Consider the following 14,085-nt stretch of genomic DNA (forward strand, 5'->3'; position numbering starts at 1 on the left):
CCCAGTTCAGGCAGGGCCTGCAGGACGGCCCTCTGGGGCCTAGGAGCTCCTGCCTTGGCCCAGGCCCTGGAGGTCGGGGAGAGGAGGGGAGGTGGTGGCTCCCAGGCCGGGCGGGGGCCTCGGCTGTGACCCTTTCCTGGCTCCACTCCATCTCCGCCAGCGCCTGGTTGGGGGGAGTTCTGCAGCCAGGATAGCAGCCTCTGCCTCACTAACACGACTCCCTTGTGGACTCTGGCACTAACCTGGGAATCTTCTCTGGGAGCGGCCGGGCTGTCCCCTTCAGAGCAGAGCCCCACCACCCTGGGTCTCCTGGGGTCGGCTGGGCCTGGGCTGTTCTGTGACCTCTCTCTCTGACTCAGCCCTTTAGAGCTTGGGGCCAGCCCTCTGCTGGGGCTCTGCTGGGGCAGCAGCATCCCCTCCACCTGGGGGATGCAGCTGGATGGCGTGTGGCGAGCCTGCCGTCATCTGCCTGGGGTTCTGACCCCGGGACCCCCAGGTCAGGCACACAGCCAAGGGCCTCGGGTTCCTTCGCAGACCCACCTTGGCCCACATGGAGGACTGGCCGAGAGCCCGTAGACTGGAGGGGAGTCCACGTCTGGCTTGCAGGAGAGTGGCCGGCGGCCTGGTTTCGCCGCTGTGGGTGGCTCCCTTCTGTTGGGCTCAGCCCGTGGGCCTCGGCGGCTCCCGCAGCCCAGTTGTCCTTGCAGGACCCGGCCCTGAGACTGAGCCTAGTGCAGAGCGTGTGCATGGCCACCCAGGCCATCTGCAGCAGCGCTCACGGCGGCTCCTTCCACCTCTCGAGGAAGGCGGAGCTGGTGACGCAGATGGTGGTGAGTGTGGGTGGGCTGGGGAGGGCCGAGCACCTGGGTTGTGGGGCCTAACCAGGAGGCAAGCTGGAGCTTTGGCCAAGGGGCTGCCCTGCGGCTGCTCTCCCAGGAATTCATCAAAGCAGAGCCCCCAGACTTGCTGAGGACGCCCATTCGGAAGAAGGCCATGCTTGCCTGCACGTACCTGGTGTATCCTTTCCTTGGAGGGGTGGCTGTGGGGGGCCCCTCTGTGTGAGCGCTGGGCCTTAACTGGCGGCTCAGTACCCTGGAGCCCGCCCTGGAGGAGCATGTGCAGGCAGACCTGATTCACAGCTGCCTGCACAGTGTCATGGCCATGCTGCCTGAGCCAGAGGAGGGGGACAGCCCCCAGGAGGTATCAGTGGTTCCCGCGGTGGGAGAGGGGAACAGCCCCCAAGAGGTATCAGCGGCCCCCACAGTGGCCCCATCTGCGGGTGGGGGGTTACCACAGGACTGGCAGCTTCTCTTGTTCCAGTCTCTGTACCTGGACACCGTGCAGGCCCTCAAGGACTTGCTGACGAACCTCCTTCAGCGGAACATGACGCCCCAGGGTCTGCAGGTCATGGTGGAGGTGTGTGGTGGGCTGTGGTGCTCTGTGCAAGTGGGGGGTGGCCTGTGAGCCAGTGGCTCTGGCCTGGGGTGTATGCAGAAGGGTGCAGCCTGAGCAGACAGGGGCTTGGCGCTCGATCTCTTTGCTTACCCATTGTGGGGCCCGGACAGCGAGACCCTGAGGTGCCCCAGATGGGCACTCCTGACCTCCTGAGGCCATCGTGATGGTGGGCTGGGTGGCTGTGGGCTGGGGTAGGACTGACCCATGTCTGGGAATGCCATGTCCTTGCATGGGCATGGCTAGAGGGTCCACCATGGGTGGCCATGGCTGTGAGCCAGGCCAGCAGGACAGAACGAGGGGGTGGGGGAGGCGCTGCCCAGGGGGCCCACTTTGACCTGGCACGCTGGCCCCTGTGCCCAGAGGGTGGCCTGGCAGGGAGGCTGCCCCAAGCTGCACCTATTGAAGCCCCTTCTTCCTCAGCACCTGAGCCCGTGGATCAAGTCCCCGAGGGGCCACGAGCGGGTGCGGGCCCTCGGCCTGAGCGCCTGCCTGCTGCAGTTCTTCCTAGAACGCCTGCAGATCAGCGTGAGTGCCCCAGGGCGGCCCGTGCGGCCCCTCCACGCCCCATTCCCGCCCCCTGGCCTGGGAACCACAGCGTGGGGCCCTTGCGTCTCCCACTGCCCAGTGCTGCGAGTGGTACTGTCCTCTTCTGGGCTGTGGACAGAGGACCACAAAGGTCAGCAGATGTCCTCAGGGCTGGCCACTCAGCATCGAACCTGATGGGCAGCCTCGTCCTTGGGAGCCCGATGCAGGGAAGGGTGATGAGGGCCCTCATGTGAGAGGAGGAGCGGAGGGTGTTGGAGGCAGAAGCTGCAGGTCGGGCCAAGGTGGGGACTTGTGAACCCCTGGAGTGCGACGATGAAGACAGCACTGTTAGTTGGAGCGGTGGGAAGGGGCGCCTCCCAGAGCCGCACGGTGACTGCGTTTCAGTATTTGTTGGGGTTCAGCAGCTCTTTTTCCCTTGTTAGAGCTTCACAGTTGTTCTTACAAGACCGTTGCTCTGCTGACTTTAGGGTAGACTGGCATGGTCCTCCCACGCTCCCGCCTCGACAGGAGTGTCCCGAGGGCTCCTGTGCTGATAATGGTGGACCTGTCCACCCTGGCGCCCGGCCCTAGCAGAGGCACGGTCTGTCGCTGCTGTCTCCACTGTACATAATCATTTCCTTATTGCGATAGGCAGGAGAACTGAACTTCTGGATACTTAGGAACTGGTAGGAACTGCATAGTTTATAAGGAATAAGATTCCTCTGTGACTCTTAACGAGTTTTTAGTTAATTCTCTGCTCTTCAGATACACAGTCACAGCCGTTCACAAAGGCCATGAGTTCGGCCTTTCTCACCATTTCGACACCTGCTGGCTTGTGCTGCTGACAGCAGGAAGGTGAACACTGGTGGTGGCCCCAAGCCGTTAACTCTCAAGCGAGATGCTCTTTGGTTGGCAGTATTTATTTTTTTGTCGTGTTCAAAGCATCGTCTGTTGGCTGGCTTAGAGAGCTTTCCCACCCAGGTTCCCCCACAGCCTGTTTTGCACATAACCCTGGTCCAACCGGAGTTCATTTTTTGTTTGTGACGAGACAGGGCTCTGCCCTCACGGAGAGGAACGCAGCTGGTGGCCCCCGACCCTCGTCCAACCTCCCCCCGGTTTCGGGAGGAGTAGCAGCCTGGAACCCCACACCCTTCAAGAGCCCGTGCCAGGCGGGGCACGTGGTGGCGCCTCCCTGGGAGGCCGCTTGTGTGGGGGCTGTGTGTTGGGGGTAGGTAGCTGATGTCCCCTGGTTTGGGGTGTAGGAAGCAAGGCCCTTTGCTCAGAGCAGGGTTGAGAGGCTCTGTATTCGAGGAGAGCAGGAAAGGCTCTGAAGAACAGGCCCAGTCCCGATGGGGATGAAAGAGCTTGTGTAGCACCCCTTGCCTTTTGGGGCCGGCATTCCCGTGTGTCTGAGGAGTGAGCAGAGCCGGCCATACCCTGTCCACACACCCCTGCTTGCCCAGCTCTCGTCCCTCTTGGGACCCATGCTGGGGTGGGGGAGGGCTGCCCTCTGGTCACACTCCCGCCCACATCTGGGTCCAGGGGGTGCAGGTACCTGCCCACCCCAGTGACTCCTGAGCCCCAGTGCCGTCTCTGGCTATCTGCCCCCGGCGTCCCCACAGCACCCCCACATTTGCCTCTCCAGGCCCTGGTGCCCTTCCACAACCTGGGCCTCCTCGTTGGCCTCTTCTCCCCACGGTGCGCCGACCTCTGGCCTGCCACTCGCCAAGAGGCTGTGAGCTGTGTCCACTCCCTGCTGTATCTGCAGCTGGGCTACGAGGGTGAGCCTCACCGGCTGGGCAGCATTGTGTGTATGTGTTGGGGGGATGAGGGAGCAGAGGCTGGGCCTCCGGTGGCCAGGGAAGGCCTGCGCCCACCCCACGCGCCCTGCCACCTTGCAGGCTTCTCACGAGACTACCGGGACGAGGTGGCTGAGCAGCTCCTCAGCCTCAAGGATGGCCTGGTGCACCCTGACCCCGCCATTCTCTTCCACACCTGCCACAGCATCGCTCAGGTATCTGCCAGCAGCTGCTGCAGCAGCTCCCTGCACGTACGGGCTCTGTGGGTGCCAGCTGGGCAGGCAGGAAGGTCTTACCAGAGTTCCACGTCCAGCACCAGCCCGCCCCTTCTGCACTTGCTGGGCCCACCCTTCGGGGCCCAGTAGGGGGTGGCAGGAGCTCAGCTCCTGGCTCCACGAGGTTGAGAAAGCTGCCCTGGCCCACCCTGTAACTCCTAAGCCAGGGCAGTGCTTCTTTTTCACTTGGTGACTGGAAGTGGCCCTCAGGGGTCTGGAGGCTTTCTCTCCTGCTGAAGATGGAAGGGAAAGGGGTCAGCAGGGCCCTTTGTGGGGGTCAGGGGGGCTCAGACATTGAGAGGCAAAGACCAGGGAGTGGGAACTTCATGTTTGGAGTCAGACTTTCTAGATATTCATCCACTTCTGTGATTTTATTTCTTCTCTGTACAGAGTTTATCTGCCCTAACTTCTGGTTGCTCTCTGTTATGTGGAGAGAGGCCAGGGACTCTCCTCTGTTGCTGGGTTGTGGGAGGAGCTGAGGGTTCTTTGGAGCCTCCAAGGCTGGGCAGTCCAGGGTAGAGCATGCCCCCATCTGCCCTTGACTCTGTACTCTAGAGAGGCTGCATACCAGGACCACTCCTAGCCTACCCCGCTGGTCAGGAGGAGCCTCCGGGAGGGCGCTGACCTGGGCCTTGCAGGTGCCCAGGGACCCCCTTCCAGGGGCCTGGGCCTGGAGGCCATGGGCTGCACCTAGACCTGGCTTCAGTCTGGGGAGGGGTCCTGGGCGTGGGCCACCCCACCCTGGCACTGACAGGAGCTCCAAAGGCTTTAAGGGCCTGTAAGAGGGTGGGAAAGGCTGGAGGAGGGGTTTGAGAGGGCTCAGCCCTTCCCTGGGAAGCTGAGTCCCTGGGATGCCATGCCCGGAAGGTGTGCTGACCCCCTCCTCTCTGTTTTCCTGACACAACTGTCCTCCTAGATTATTGCCAAGCGCCTCCCACCAGATCAGCTCATCAGCCTCTTGCTAACCTTGTTTGAGGGCCTGGGAGACCCCGACAAGAACTGCTCGCGAGCCGCCACCGTCATGATCAACTGCCTGCTGAAGGAGCGGGGCAACATGCTGCAGGAGAAGGTGGGGCCTGGGGGGCCTGGGGGGCCTGGGGGGCGGGGCTGGTCTAGAGCTCCCGGGGGCGGGCATGGGTGTGGGCGTGGGTGTGGTCATGTCTGGAGTCAGCCAGGAGTGCCCCCGGTGGGCAGGGCTGATAACCTGGGGCTCCCCACCCCACTCCCTCACCCCAACGCCTACTCTGGAGGTTTGACCCTCAGCACTCTGCGCTTCTCCCTGTGGGCCTGATTGGATAAATCTTCCTCTTCTCTTTGAAGACTGAACTAAGTGAAAGTAACTGCTCAGAATGTAAAGGTAGAAAAGGCAATTGAAAGGGAAAGGCCAGTGCTAGGTCTGTGATTGGGCACTGAGCCAGCACGGGCTGAGCGCCCTTCTCATATTGCTGGTGAGGACAGGGGTCCACAGGGTCACCAGGTGCTGGCACAGAGGCTTCCACGGCAGGTCCAGCCCAGAGCAGAGGTGCCTGGGACACTTAGATCCTGCCCTATCCACCATCCCATCATCACCTTTGAGGCCTTCTGGCCATGAGCTCACGTGGCGGCCCACATGGTCCCCAAACATGCTTGCCAGCCACCCTGACAGATATGCTCAGGTCCTGAGGCCTGAACAGGCTCCAAGGCTCAGGTGACTGCTAGATTACTGCTAGATTCACGGCTGCCCGTGAATCCTATGAACCAGATGGCCCAGCAGGTGGGGTCCCATATGCTTGGACAAAGATTTAAGCTCCCTGTTTAAGTGAAGCATAGCAACAGAAAAGGGAGGTTGTGCTAAGTGCACAACTTTGGGGTTCATAGACAGGAGCAGAGGCCCCACCAACCCCAGAGCCCCTGGCACCCCAGCTGGCCCCACAGGGTGCCACAAGCTCCCCGCAGCACAGAGCAGGGCTTGGGACGCACCTTGTGTGGAAGGCGCCTCACGTCTGTCCTGTGTGGCCGTCATCTGTGGGATAGCGTGTGTCTTCCAGGCCTGGCCCATGTGGGTTGCTCCGTCACTCCCTCCCCCGCCCACCACAGTGAGTGCTGGGCAGTTCCCAGTCAGAGCAGGAGAGTGCTGCTGGAGTCGGGCTCCTTTGGACCTGAGGGTGCATTTGGGTTGGAGACATGCCCAGGAAAGTGGGGCCGTAGGAGAGGCCTTTGTGCCGCTGTCCCAGGGCTGTCAGACGGCCTCGGGGCTGTCCCACCTCCTTCATGCACTGTGTCTCTCTGGCTTATGAACTGGAACACTTGCACATTTCTTGGCTACTCAGATCTCCTCCATGAGGAGAGTGGTCTTGGCCATTTTCTTCTGGGTGGTCTGTGCTTTTCTTACCCGTTTGCAGAAGTACTTTGTATATTCTGGGTACAAGTCCTGTATTAGATGGGTCCCTCACAGGTGTCTTCTGGCGGGGAGGCGGAGCAGGAGCTGCCAGTGGAGAAGCCCTGTGTGGAGGGGCCGCCTGCTGAGGCAGGGTGTGTGTGTGATGTGGCGCCTGGAGGGGAACGTGGGGCCCCAGCCGAGGCCTGAGGGTGTGGGGCGGGGAGTGGAAGGAGGATGGAGGAGGGTGTGACTGCAAGCGATGGTCAGGGGTTGACGATGGTCAGGGGTTGACGGGCCAAGGTTTTGAGTTTGCACTCAGTGGGGCTCCTGGGTCAGCTCTGAGTGGTGGAAAGGTACCCTGGTGGCTCTGTGTCGGGGGAGGGGAACAGGCCGTGGCCACTGGTGGTCCTGGTGTCTGTATATATATGCACACGTTTTGTTGATTCGTTCCTCTGTTGATGGACACTTGGTCTGCTTTCTTCTCTTGGCTGTTGTGAGTCATGCTGCTGTAAACATGGGTGAAAGGCATATCTCTTCAGGATCCTATTTTGTTTTGAGTGAACATCTGGAAGTGGAATTGTAGGATCTTATGGTGATTCTATTTTGAATTTTCAGAGGCACTGCTGTACTGTTTTCCATAGTGACTGCACCAGTTTATGTCCCCACCAGCAGGGCACAGAGGTTCTGACCAGTACTTGTCAATGCCTGTGCTTCTGATACTGGCCACCCTAGTGTGTGTGAAGCAGCATGTCATACTGGTTTCAACTTGCACTTCCTGTGCAGTGGGTGATGTGGATATGCTTGCCGGCCATTTGTTTCTCTTCTTTGGAGAAGAAGTCCACGTCCCTGCCCATTTCCAGGGCAGGTTATTGGATTCGATGTCATTTTGCAACTGTAGGAGCTGCTTGTACTCTGAAATTAACACGTTATCAGACACACGACTGGCAGGTGCTTGTGCATAGGTTGTCTTCTCCCTAGATCTTGTCCTTTGCTGCAGCTCCACATGTAGTGCTTTGAGGCTCACTTCCAAGGAGTCATTACCAAATCTAGTGTCCCGAAGATTTCTGATTTTTCCCTAGGAGTTTCCTAGTAGTTTTGAGTCCTGCCTGTCCTAGATAAATCAGGGTGCCTCTCCCTGGGCCCAGCGTGCTGAGCCGGCTGCCAGCCTCCAGAGCTGCCAGGCTGCCTCCTCTGGCTCAGCCCGCAGACCCGCTCAGCACACCCACCCCAGGGCGGTGTCCCTGCCTCACGCTTCCAGCCTGTCTGCAGCAGCCCCCTCTAGCTCACATGACAGGGACACTGGCATTGGTGCCATTGGTACCATTTCCTTTCTTGCCCTGAGAGCCTGGCGGGGGACCCCCAGAGACACCTGCACACTGTCGGACTTGAGTTTCTCTGACACCAAACCAGAAAAAGGGGTCCTACTCAGTGACCTTTGACCGGGCTGACCCCTGCCCCAACACACCAGGATGGTCAGGTGGGCGCAGAGGGAACTGGGGGTCGAGGGCAGATGGACGTGGCAGGAACGAACAGCTTCCTCCCAACGTGCGGGGTGTGGGAAGCAGCACCGCTCTACAGGGACGCCCGGCAGACCTGAGGCAGAGGGACCCTCAGCCCAGTGGTTCCTCCTGGGCGTGTGCCTGGGTGAGGCAGCTGTGCCCGCAGGACCTATGCAGGTTAAGGAGGGGGTCCCCATGAAGGGGGGTCCCAGTGTGGAGATGCGGGCGCTGGCTGCTGTGGGCAGGTGTGGAACAGCCCAGCAGGCCTGAGGAGGCCCTGAGCCCCGTGCAGCAGCAGCTGGGGTGCGAGCCCCCGAGGCTGGGTGGGTCCCCCTCACCAGTCCCAGGAAGCTGAGAACCCGGTGCGGATGCAGCCAGAGCCGCCGCACCTGAGTGCTGGAGTGCCATCACGGCTCCAGAGAGGCAGGTCCAGGCGGCTCTTGGCACCCATGGGTATCGCTGCTGAGAAAGTCTGCAGAAGCAAAGACAACAGAGACAGATGAGCTGAGACAGTGTCTCAGACAGACGTACACCCAAGTGAGCAAAAGGAAACAGGGAAGACTAACATGCAGAAATTTGAAATGCAGCAAAGTATATATATGGGCAGTTATGTTCCAGTGGCCTTGAGAACCTGGGGTGAGGGACAGGCCTCCACAGGGCGCCACTATCACCCACACCCTCGAAAGCCACCCCAGTGCCAGCCTGTCAAGCCTGGGGTCTTCTGGGGAGCCCTGCCCCTCATGGCCGAGAAAGCACCCAGGAGACTGGAGCAAACCATGCTCCTTGCCCCAGAGACGGTGTGGCCTGTTCCAGCGGCACCGTGGATGGGATGATCACAGCCCATCTGCCCACAAACATCACTGGGCCCACGCCCACGGCCGAGATGAGAGCCCAGCCACAGTCGGCGCAGCACCACCTTCCCACCAGGCTCCCTGAGCAGGACTCGGACACATGGCTGTTCCGCGTGGCGGCGGCAGCCGGCTGGTCAGGCAGCTGGACGGGCCGAGGGTCGGAGCTGATGGGCGGAGCCAAAGCAAAGAGGTCCAGGTCCTTAGAAGGTCATCAGCCTTCTGGACTCAAGGTCATAGAAAGAGAAGGACTTTGTTATGTTTACAAATCCTTTGAGAACTGTGGTGACAGAGCCCCTCCTTCAGGCTGGACACACGGTGACTGGACACATGGTGCCTGCATTTCTGCCCCTGCCCGTTCCCGCGTGGGCTTGGCTCCCGTCAGAGCTCGGCGGGCCCTTCCCTCTGCTTCTGGGCCTGGGGCCCCTGGCGTGTCCTCAGCCAGCCCTGCCCTGGGGTGGAGCCCACGACTGCCAGTGGCCCCGTCCAGGGGAACACTGTCCCTGGGACCGTGGCCAGCACTCTGCCGTCAGTTTTCGCCTCACATCAGGGCGCTTCCCAGCTGTCCAGCCTGGACGGTGCGGGGCAGCACCCCGTTGGTTCGGGCCGCCGTGTGCTCATGCTGCCCATCTGCTGCCATGCAGCCGCCACGGCCGGAAAGCCTGCCCCTCCCAGCCAAGGCCTGCTCGGCCTGGAGGAGGGACAGAGCACTTCCCGGTGAGCGGTGGGCAGTGTGTCCTGCCTGCAGTGGTCGAGGCAGGGTTCCCCTGTGAGCCTCAGCACTCACCCTCGTGGCCTGGCCCTCCCACTCTTCTCCCTCAGGCTGTGTGTGTCTGTCCGTATGTCCTGGCACCTCCCACCAGCAGGCCCCTCTTGGGTTCCTGTCCCTTCCCACATGGACTCTGGGGCTGTGAGTCAACTCCCTTGTCCCTAAAGGCTCTGGCTCCTGTTCTTCTTCATCAGGGCTGGCAGCGAGGAGCCCCGACATCACCGGGGGTCGGGGGAGGCTGCCCTCCCTGGCCCCAGGGATCGGTGCCCATGCGGGCATGCCCTGCTGCTGGCCTGACCGCCGCCTGCCCACAGGTGCCCGAGATTGTGAGCGTGCTGCGCTCCAAGCTGCAGGAGACCCGAGAGGAGCACGTCCTACAGGCTGCACAGCACAGTGTGTTTGTCCTGGCCGCCCACCACCACGCCGCTGTGGTGTCCAGCCTTCTGGGAAGCCCCCTGCCCTTTGACAGGTACCTGGTGCCCACCTGCCTGCAGGGGTGGATGCTCTGGTGTCCCCCCGCCTGACCAGGTATTCGTGGGCCCCCTAACTCTCTGTGTGGAAGCCTGGAGGCCCTGGCACTGGGCCAGGTGGAGATGGCTTGCTCTCATGGGCAGTGCTGGTCAGTTCTCTGGGGCTGGTGCTCTGCCAGGCCTCCGTCCACCATCATCTGTGAGCAGAACCCTGGGCCAGGGCCCTGCTTAAGCCAGGAAGGGTCTCCATCCGCCATGGACACCCCTGGCTCCCGAGCTCCCGTCAGTGACCCACCAGTTGCCATCCTTGGGTTCTCAGGGCAGGATGTGTCCACACCCGGGCCTGTGCTGAGCCCTGCGAGTCCCCACAATCCCTGGGGCCCCTGCTCCTGCGCTGAGGCCTCCAGGCGGCCTTTGCTCTGCTCCCAGTGCTTCCAGAGCTCAGGGCCCACTGGGCATGCCTTTCTTTGGGTCCACGTGGTGGACAGAGGCGGCACCCGTGATCTGGAGACCCCCGTGCCAGGGCACAGGGAGGCGCATCCTTCCCTGTGGCCGCAGCCTGAAGCGCCTGCACCTGCCCCGATTGGGGCTCCCACAGCCTGCTTGGCTCTCGCTCAGACAGCAGGGCACCACTCCCCAAACTCGGCTGCCTCGCCCGCTGCCGCTGCCACTCTAGGGGTGGCCCTCTCCCAGAGGAAATAGCCGCACGTGATCGCTGATAGGGTTGGGATTGAACCAGCTGCCTGTTTTTCTTCCCTCGATCTTTTTTGTCTTCCTTACTGTCTTTTTTAGACAGACAGGGTCCTGTTACAATCTCACTTTTCATTCAGTTAGTTTGGAAGTTGCACTCCTGTGCGTCTGGACCGCGTGTACTCAGCCATCCCTCTCCGGGTCTGTTGCTGGGTTTGGAGCTCGAGCTTGGCACATGCTTCCTTTTAGTTCGAGTAAGAGGATGTGTCCTTTCTGGCTCCTGTGAGCCCAGCTGTGGCTGAGGCCAAGGGACACGCACTGGGTGTCCCTTGCTGATGGCGCTCTGCACTTTCTAGAAGAGAGAGGTCTGAGGCTTTCTGTGCTTGGTCTTGCCAGGGGGCTCCCTGGCTTCTTGAGCCTGTGAGTCAGTGTCTGTCATCAGCTCTCCCAATTTTCAGCCTGTCTCTTCAGACACCATCTCCCCTCTGCCTGTGAGACGCCACTCGAATGTGCGCTCACCCCCACTGCCTTGCCCCCGACACCTCTGCTTCTGAACATCCGATGACCCCTCCCTGTGGGGTTCTGGCCAACTTTCTCCACTCGTCTTCCAGTTCACCATTTCTCTCTCCTGCCGTGTCCAGGCTGATGCCGAGTACGTCACCGAGCACAGCACTGCGTGTCTCATTTCTAAAGGGCTGTTGGTTTGCTTCCAAATGCACTGTGTTTAGAATTTCTGGTTCTGATTAGATCTCTGAAGTCTGTCACTTCTCCCTGTAAACATGCCGCGCAGCTGCACCCTGTGTGAGGGCTGGGGCTGCGCAGGCCTGCTGCAGCCTCTGCCTGACTCACTTGCATGCCTCTTTGGCTATGTGCTGCTCTTTGCTCAGGAGAAGTGACCCGCAGGCGTCCTCAGGGCTGGGGTGACAGTGTCTCCTCTAAGGAGCCCAGTGTCTGCTTCTGGCAGCTCCAGGGGACACCTCCCCACCACTGGGTCTCTGCTAACCATCAGGCTGCCTGGTTAGGCCCCTGGGTTGGAGGAAGGGGTTGGTCAGGGCCTGGAGTCAGGGTGCTGTTTGTGGCCTGGCTGGAGCTGAGGCCGGTGGGCACACCGGGGCTGTGAGCCAGGGCCGGCAGAGGCCTCAGAGGGGTCATTCTCCTGCCCCTCCAGCCACACCTGCACCCTGTGGCGAGCACTGGCCTTGGAGCCCAGCCTCACTGCCCAGGTTCTGGGGCTGCTCCTGGAGAAGATAAGCAGGGACGTCCCGTTCAAGGAGAGCCGGGCCTTCCTGCTGAGCAGCACGCCAGACCGCGTGGCCACCCTGCTGCCCCTCGCAGTGAGTGGGGGCTGGGCTGGCACACACTGCCCCCTCTGCCCTCCCCTGCGGGCCCAGGAGGCGGTGAGGGGCCACGTGGCCCCTGCCAGAGGGCCCCATGGGGAGCCTGGGTTGCGCCTTGCTGGCACCTGGTGGCTGATGGGGACCCTGGAGCCAGCGAGCTGTGAGCCCAGGCTCGTAAAGTCCCTGCAGGTGTAGGCCCCCAAGGGAGCCCACTCTATTTCATCCTATGGGGAAAAAAATAAACCCAGCTTGGCAGCGTTTCCACAGTGAAGCAGCTGCAAGAATTTCCTCCTCCTGCTGAGGAGCCGAGAGCAGATGCTGGGAGCCGGTCCCCAAGGCCGCCACACTGCCCCGGGCCTGCCTTCTGCCCCGCGAGCCAAGCTGGGCAGGGCTGGGCTCCTCATTCCACCCCCACGGCTGCCCCTCCCAGGGCCCAAGACCTTGGGGGATGCGGGGTGTCTGCTAAGGAAGAGGGGCTGTGGGCTGGCTTTTGTCCCAGGCGCAGGGTCCAGCGTTCGCTGAGCCTGCCCTGAGGGTAGGGGCGGAGGCTGAGGTGGCCCGTCTGCAGGCCACCTGTGCGCTGCACGAGGTCGCATCTGCCCCGGCGTCCGGGCCAGCGGTGCTGGAGCTCTACCCCCAGCTGTTTGTGGCACTGCTGCTGCGGGTCAGCTGCACCATGGGCGTCCAGCCACCCCGGCACCTGCAGGCCAAGGAGAGGAGGAGCACCAGCTTGGGCCTGGCTTTGCGGAGCCTCGAGCCTTGCAGGTGAGTGGGCCTGGCCTGGCATCCCCAGGCCCTGACTGTCAGCTGCTGGAAGTAGCTTCCCAGGGGTGGGGGGGCGGGAGGCTGGGCACCAGATGACCCCGAGCTGCGCCTTCCCTGGGGAGTGCTTGGGGTTGGCAGGTTCCGAGTGGACCCACCCTGACTGCAGCCTCAGTCCTCAGCCACACCGACTAGGGCCCCAACTTGAGACCCTGCAGCGCCCCCACCCCGCAGTTGGCCGTGGCTCCGGTCCCAGCCCCGTAGGGGTGCAGCTGCCACATTGGTGAGGCCCCACTGGCTTGGAGCCGGGCCTGGTGCTGCTGGCTGTGCCTGTGCCTTCCCCTTGGCTCTCCGTGGGGGGGCCTGGGGCCTGGGGACAGGCTGGGGCCCCTTCAGCTCCTGCAAGAGCAGAGGGTCCACAGTGCTGCCCAGGGGAAGGGACATTGCTGGCAGGTAGCAGGCTGGGGGGGCCCTGGGCACATCTCCCAAGAGCACAGGCGGGTGTGTGTGCACGCGCATGCAAGGGGCAGAGCTGCGCCCTGCCAGTACCAGCCGAGCCCGTGCCCACGTCTCCACAGCTCTGCGGTGGATGCGCTGCAGGCTGTGCTTATCCGTGGTGGCAACGAGGACGTGGTGCAGTGCATGGAGGTGGACGGGGGCTGGCAGCTGCTCAAGACCTCGGCTGGGCACGAGGAGGGCGTCACCCGGCTGGCCAGGTGAGCGGGCAGTGCGTGGGGGAGGCGGGGAGTCCGTGGGGCAGCTGGGTTCTGTAGGTGCGGCGGACCAGGCGCGGGGGGGGGGGGCGGGGGGGGCGTGTCTCAGCGGAGGATGTGCGGGGGCAGCTAGGGGGCGGCGCCAGCGGGCCAGACCTGCTGGGTGGGAGGCGGGCGTGCTCCCAGGCCTTCGGGACTGGTATGCTCGGGTCAGCCTAAGGCCCTAGCCTCTGTCCGCGTGCCTCCTTACCAGCGCTATGGCAAAGTTTGCGGGCCCCCGGCTGCCCCTGGTGATGAAGGTGCTCTTCGCAACACAGAGCAGCGTGTATGAGGTCCAGAGGGTCACTTCCACGGCCTTCTTGGCTGAGGTAGGAGCACTTGCTTTGGACCATGAGTTGGGGGCGGGGGGTGGGCAGTGTGAAGTACCCCCTACAGGCAGGCCTGGGTGGGGCAGGAGAGCCACCCTGAAAACTCACCCCAGACCAAGGCATTGCGAGCCAGGGAGTGGCTGGGGTCAGGGTCGGGGAGGTTGAAGGGGAGCCAGGAGCCCAGGCTTGGCCTGCTGGCCTCAGCCACGACCCCTC

At 62.3% G+C, this 14,085-nt stretch overlaps 1 protein-coding gene across 50 annotated transcripts in view; it reads left to right on the forward strand.

The window, feature by feature from the left end:
• MROH1 (maestro heat like repeat family member 1) overlaps window positions 1-14,085 on the forward strand; it is a 51,756-nt gene that overhangs the window by 35,502 nt on the left and 2,169 nt on the right. For 25 of the 50 annotated variants that reach the window (XR_014055890.1, XR_014055894.1, XR_014055891.1 and 22 more), the window contains 13 exons: window positions 708-830; window positions 937-1,016; window positions 1,089-1,200; window positions 1,321-1,416; window positions 1,876-1,980; window positions 3,626-3,761; window positions 3,882-3,994; window positions 4,971-5,123; window positions 9,844-9,998; window positions 11,858-12,023; window positions 12,595-12,791; window positions 13,367-13,504; window positions 13,755-13,869. Coding sequence is in view for 43 of the 50 variants with exons in the window: in XM_081497218.1 (XP_081353344.1) it covers window positions 708-830; window positions 937-1,016; window positions 1,089-1,200; window positions 1,321-1,416; window positions 1,876-1,980; window positions 3,626-3,761; window positions 3,882-3,994; window positions 4,971-5,123; window positions 9,844-9,998; window positions 11,858-12,023; window positions 12,595-12,791; window positions 13,367-13,504; window positions 13,755-13,869 (1,689 nt within the window). In the remaining 7 variants the exon portion in view is untranslated. Of the gene's footprint in view, window positions 1-359; window positions 831-936; window positions 1,017-1,088; window positions 1,201-1,296; window positions 1,417-1,875; window positions 1,981-3,625; window positions 3,792-3,881; window positions 3,995-4,970; window positions 5,124-9,843; window positions 9,999-11,857; window positions 12,024-12,594; window positions 12,792-13,366; window positions 13,505-13,754; window positions 13,870-14,085 lie in introns of all 50 variants that reach the window. The other 25 variants (XM_081497217.1, XM_081497241.1, XM_081497222.1 and 22 more) reach the window with 6 other exon arrangements.

This window comes from Giraffa tippelskirchi, chromosome 6 (assembly GCF_054371585.1).
Source record: "Giraffa tippelskirchi isolate mGirTip1 chromosome 6, T2T-mGirTip1v1.2.pri, whole genome shotgun sequence".
NCBI lineage: Eukaryota > Metazoa > Chordata > Mammalia > Artiodactyla > Giraffidae > Giraffa > Giraffa tippelskirchi.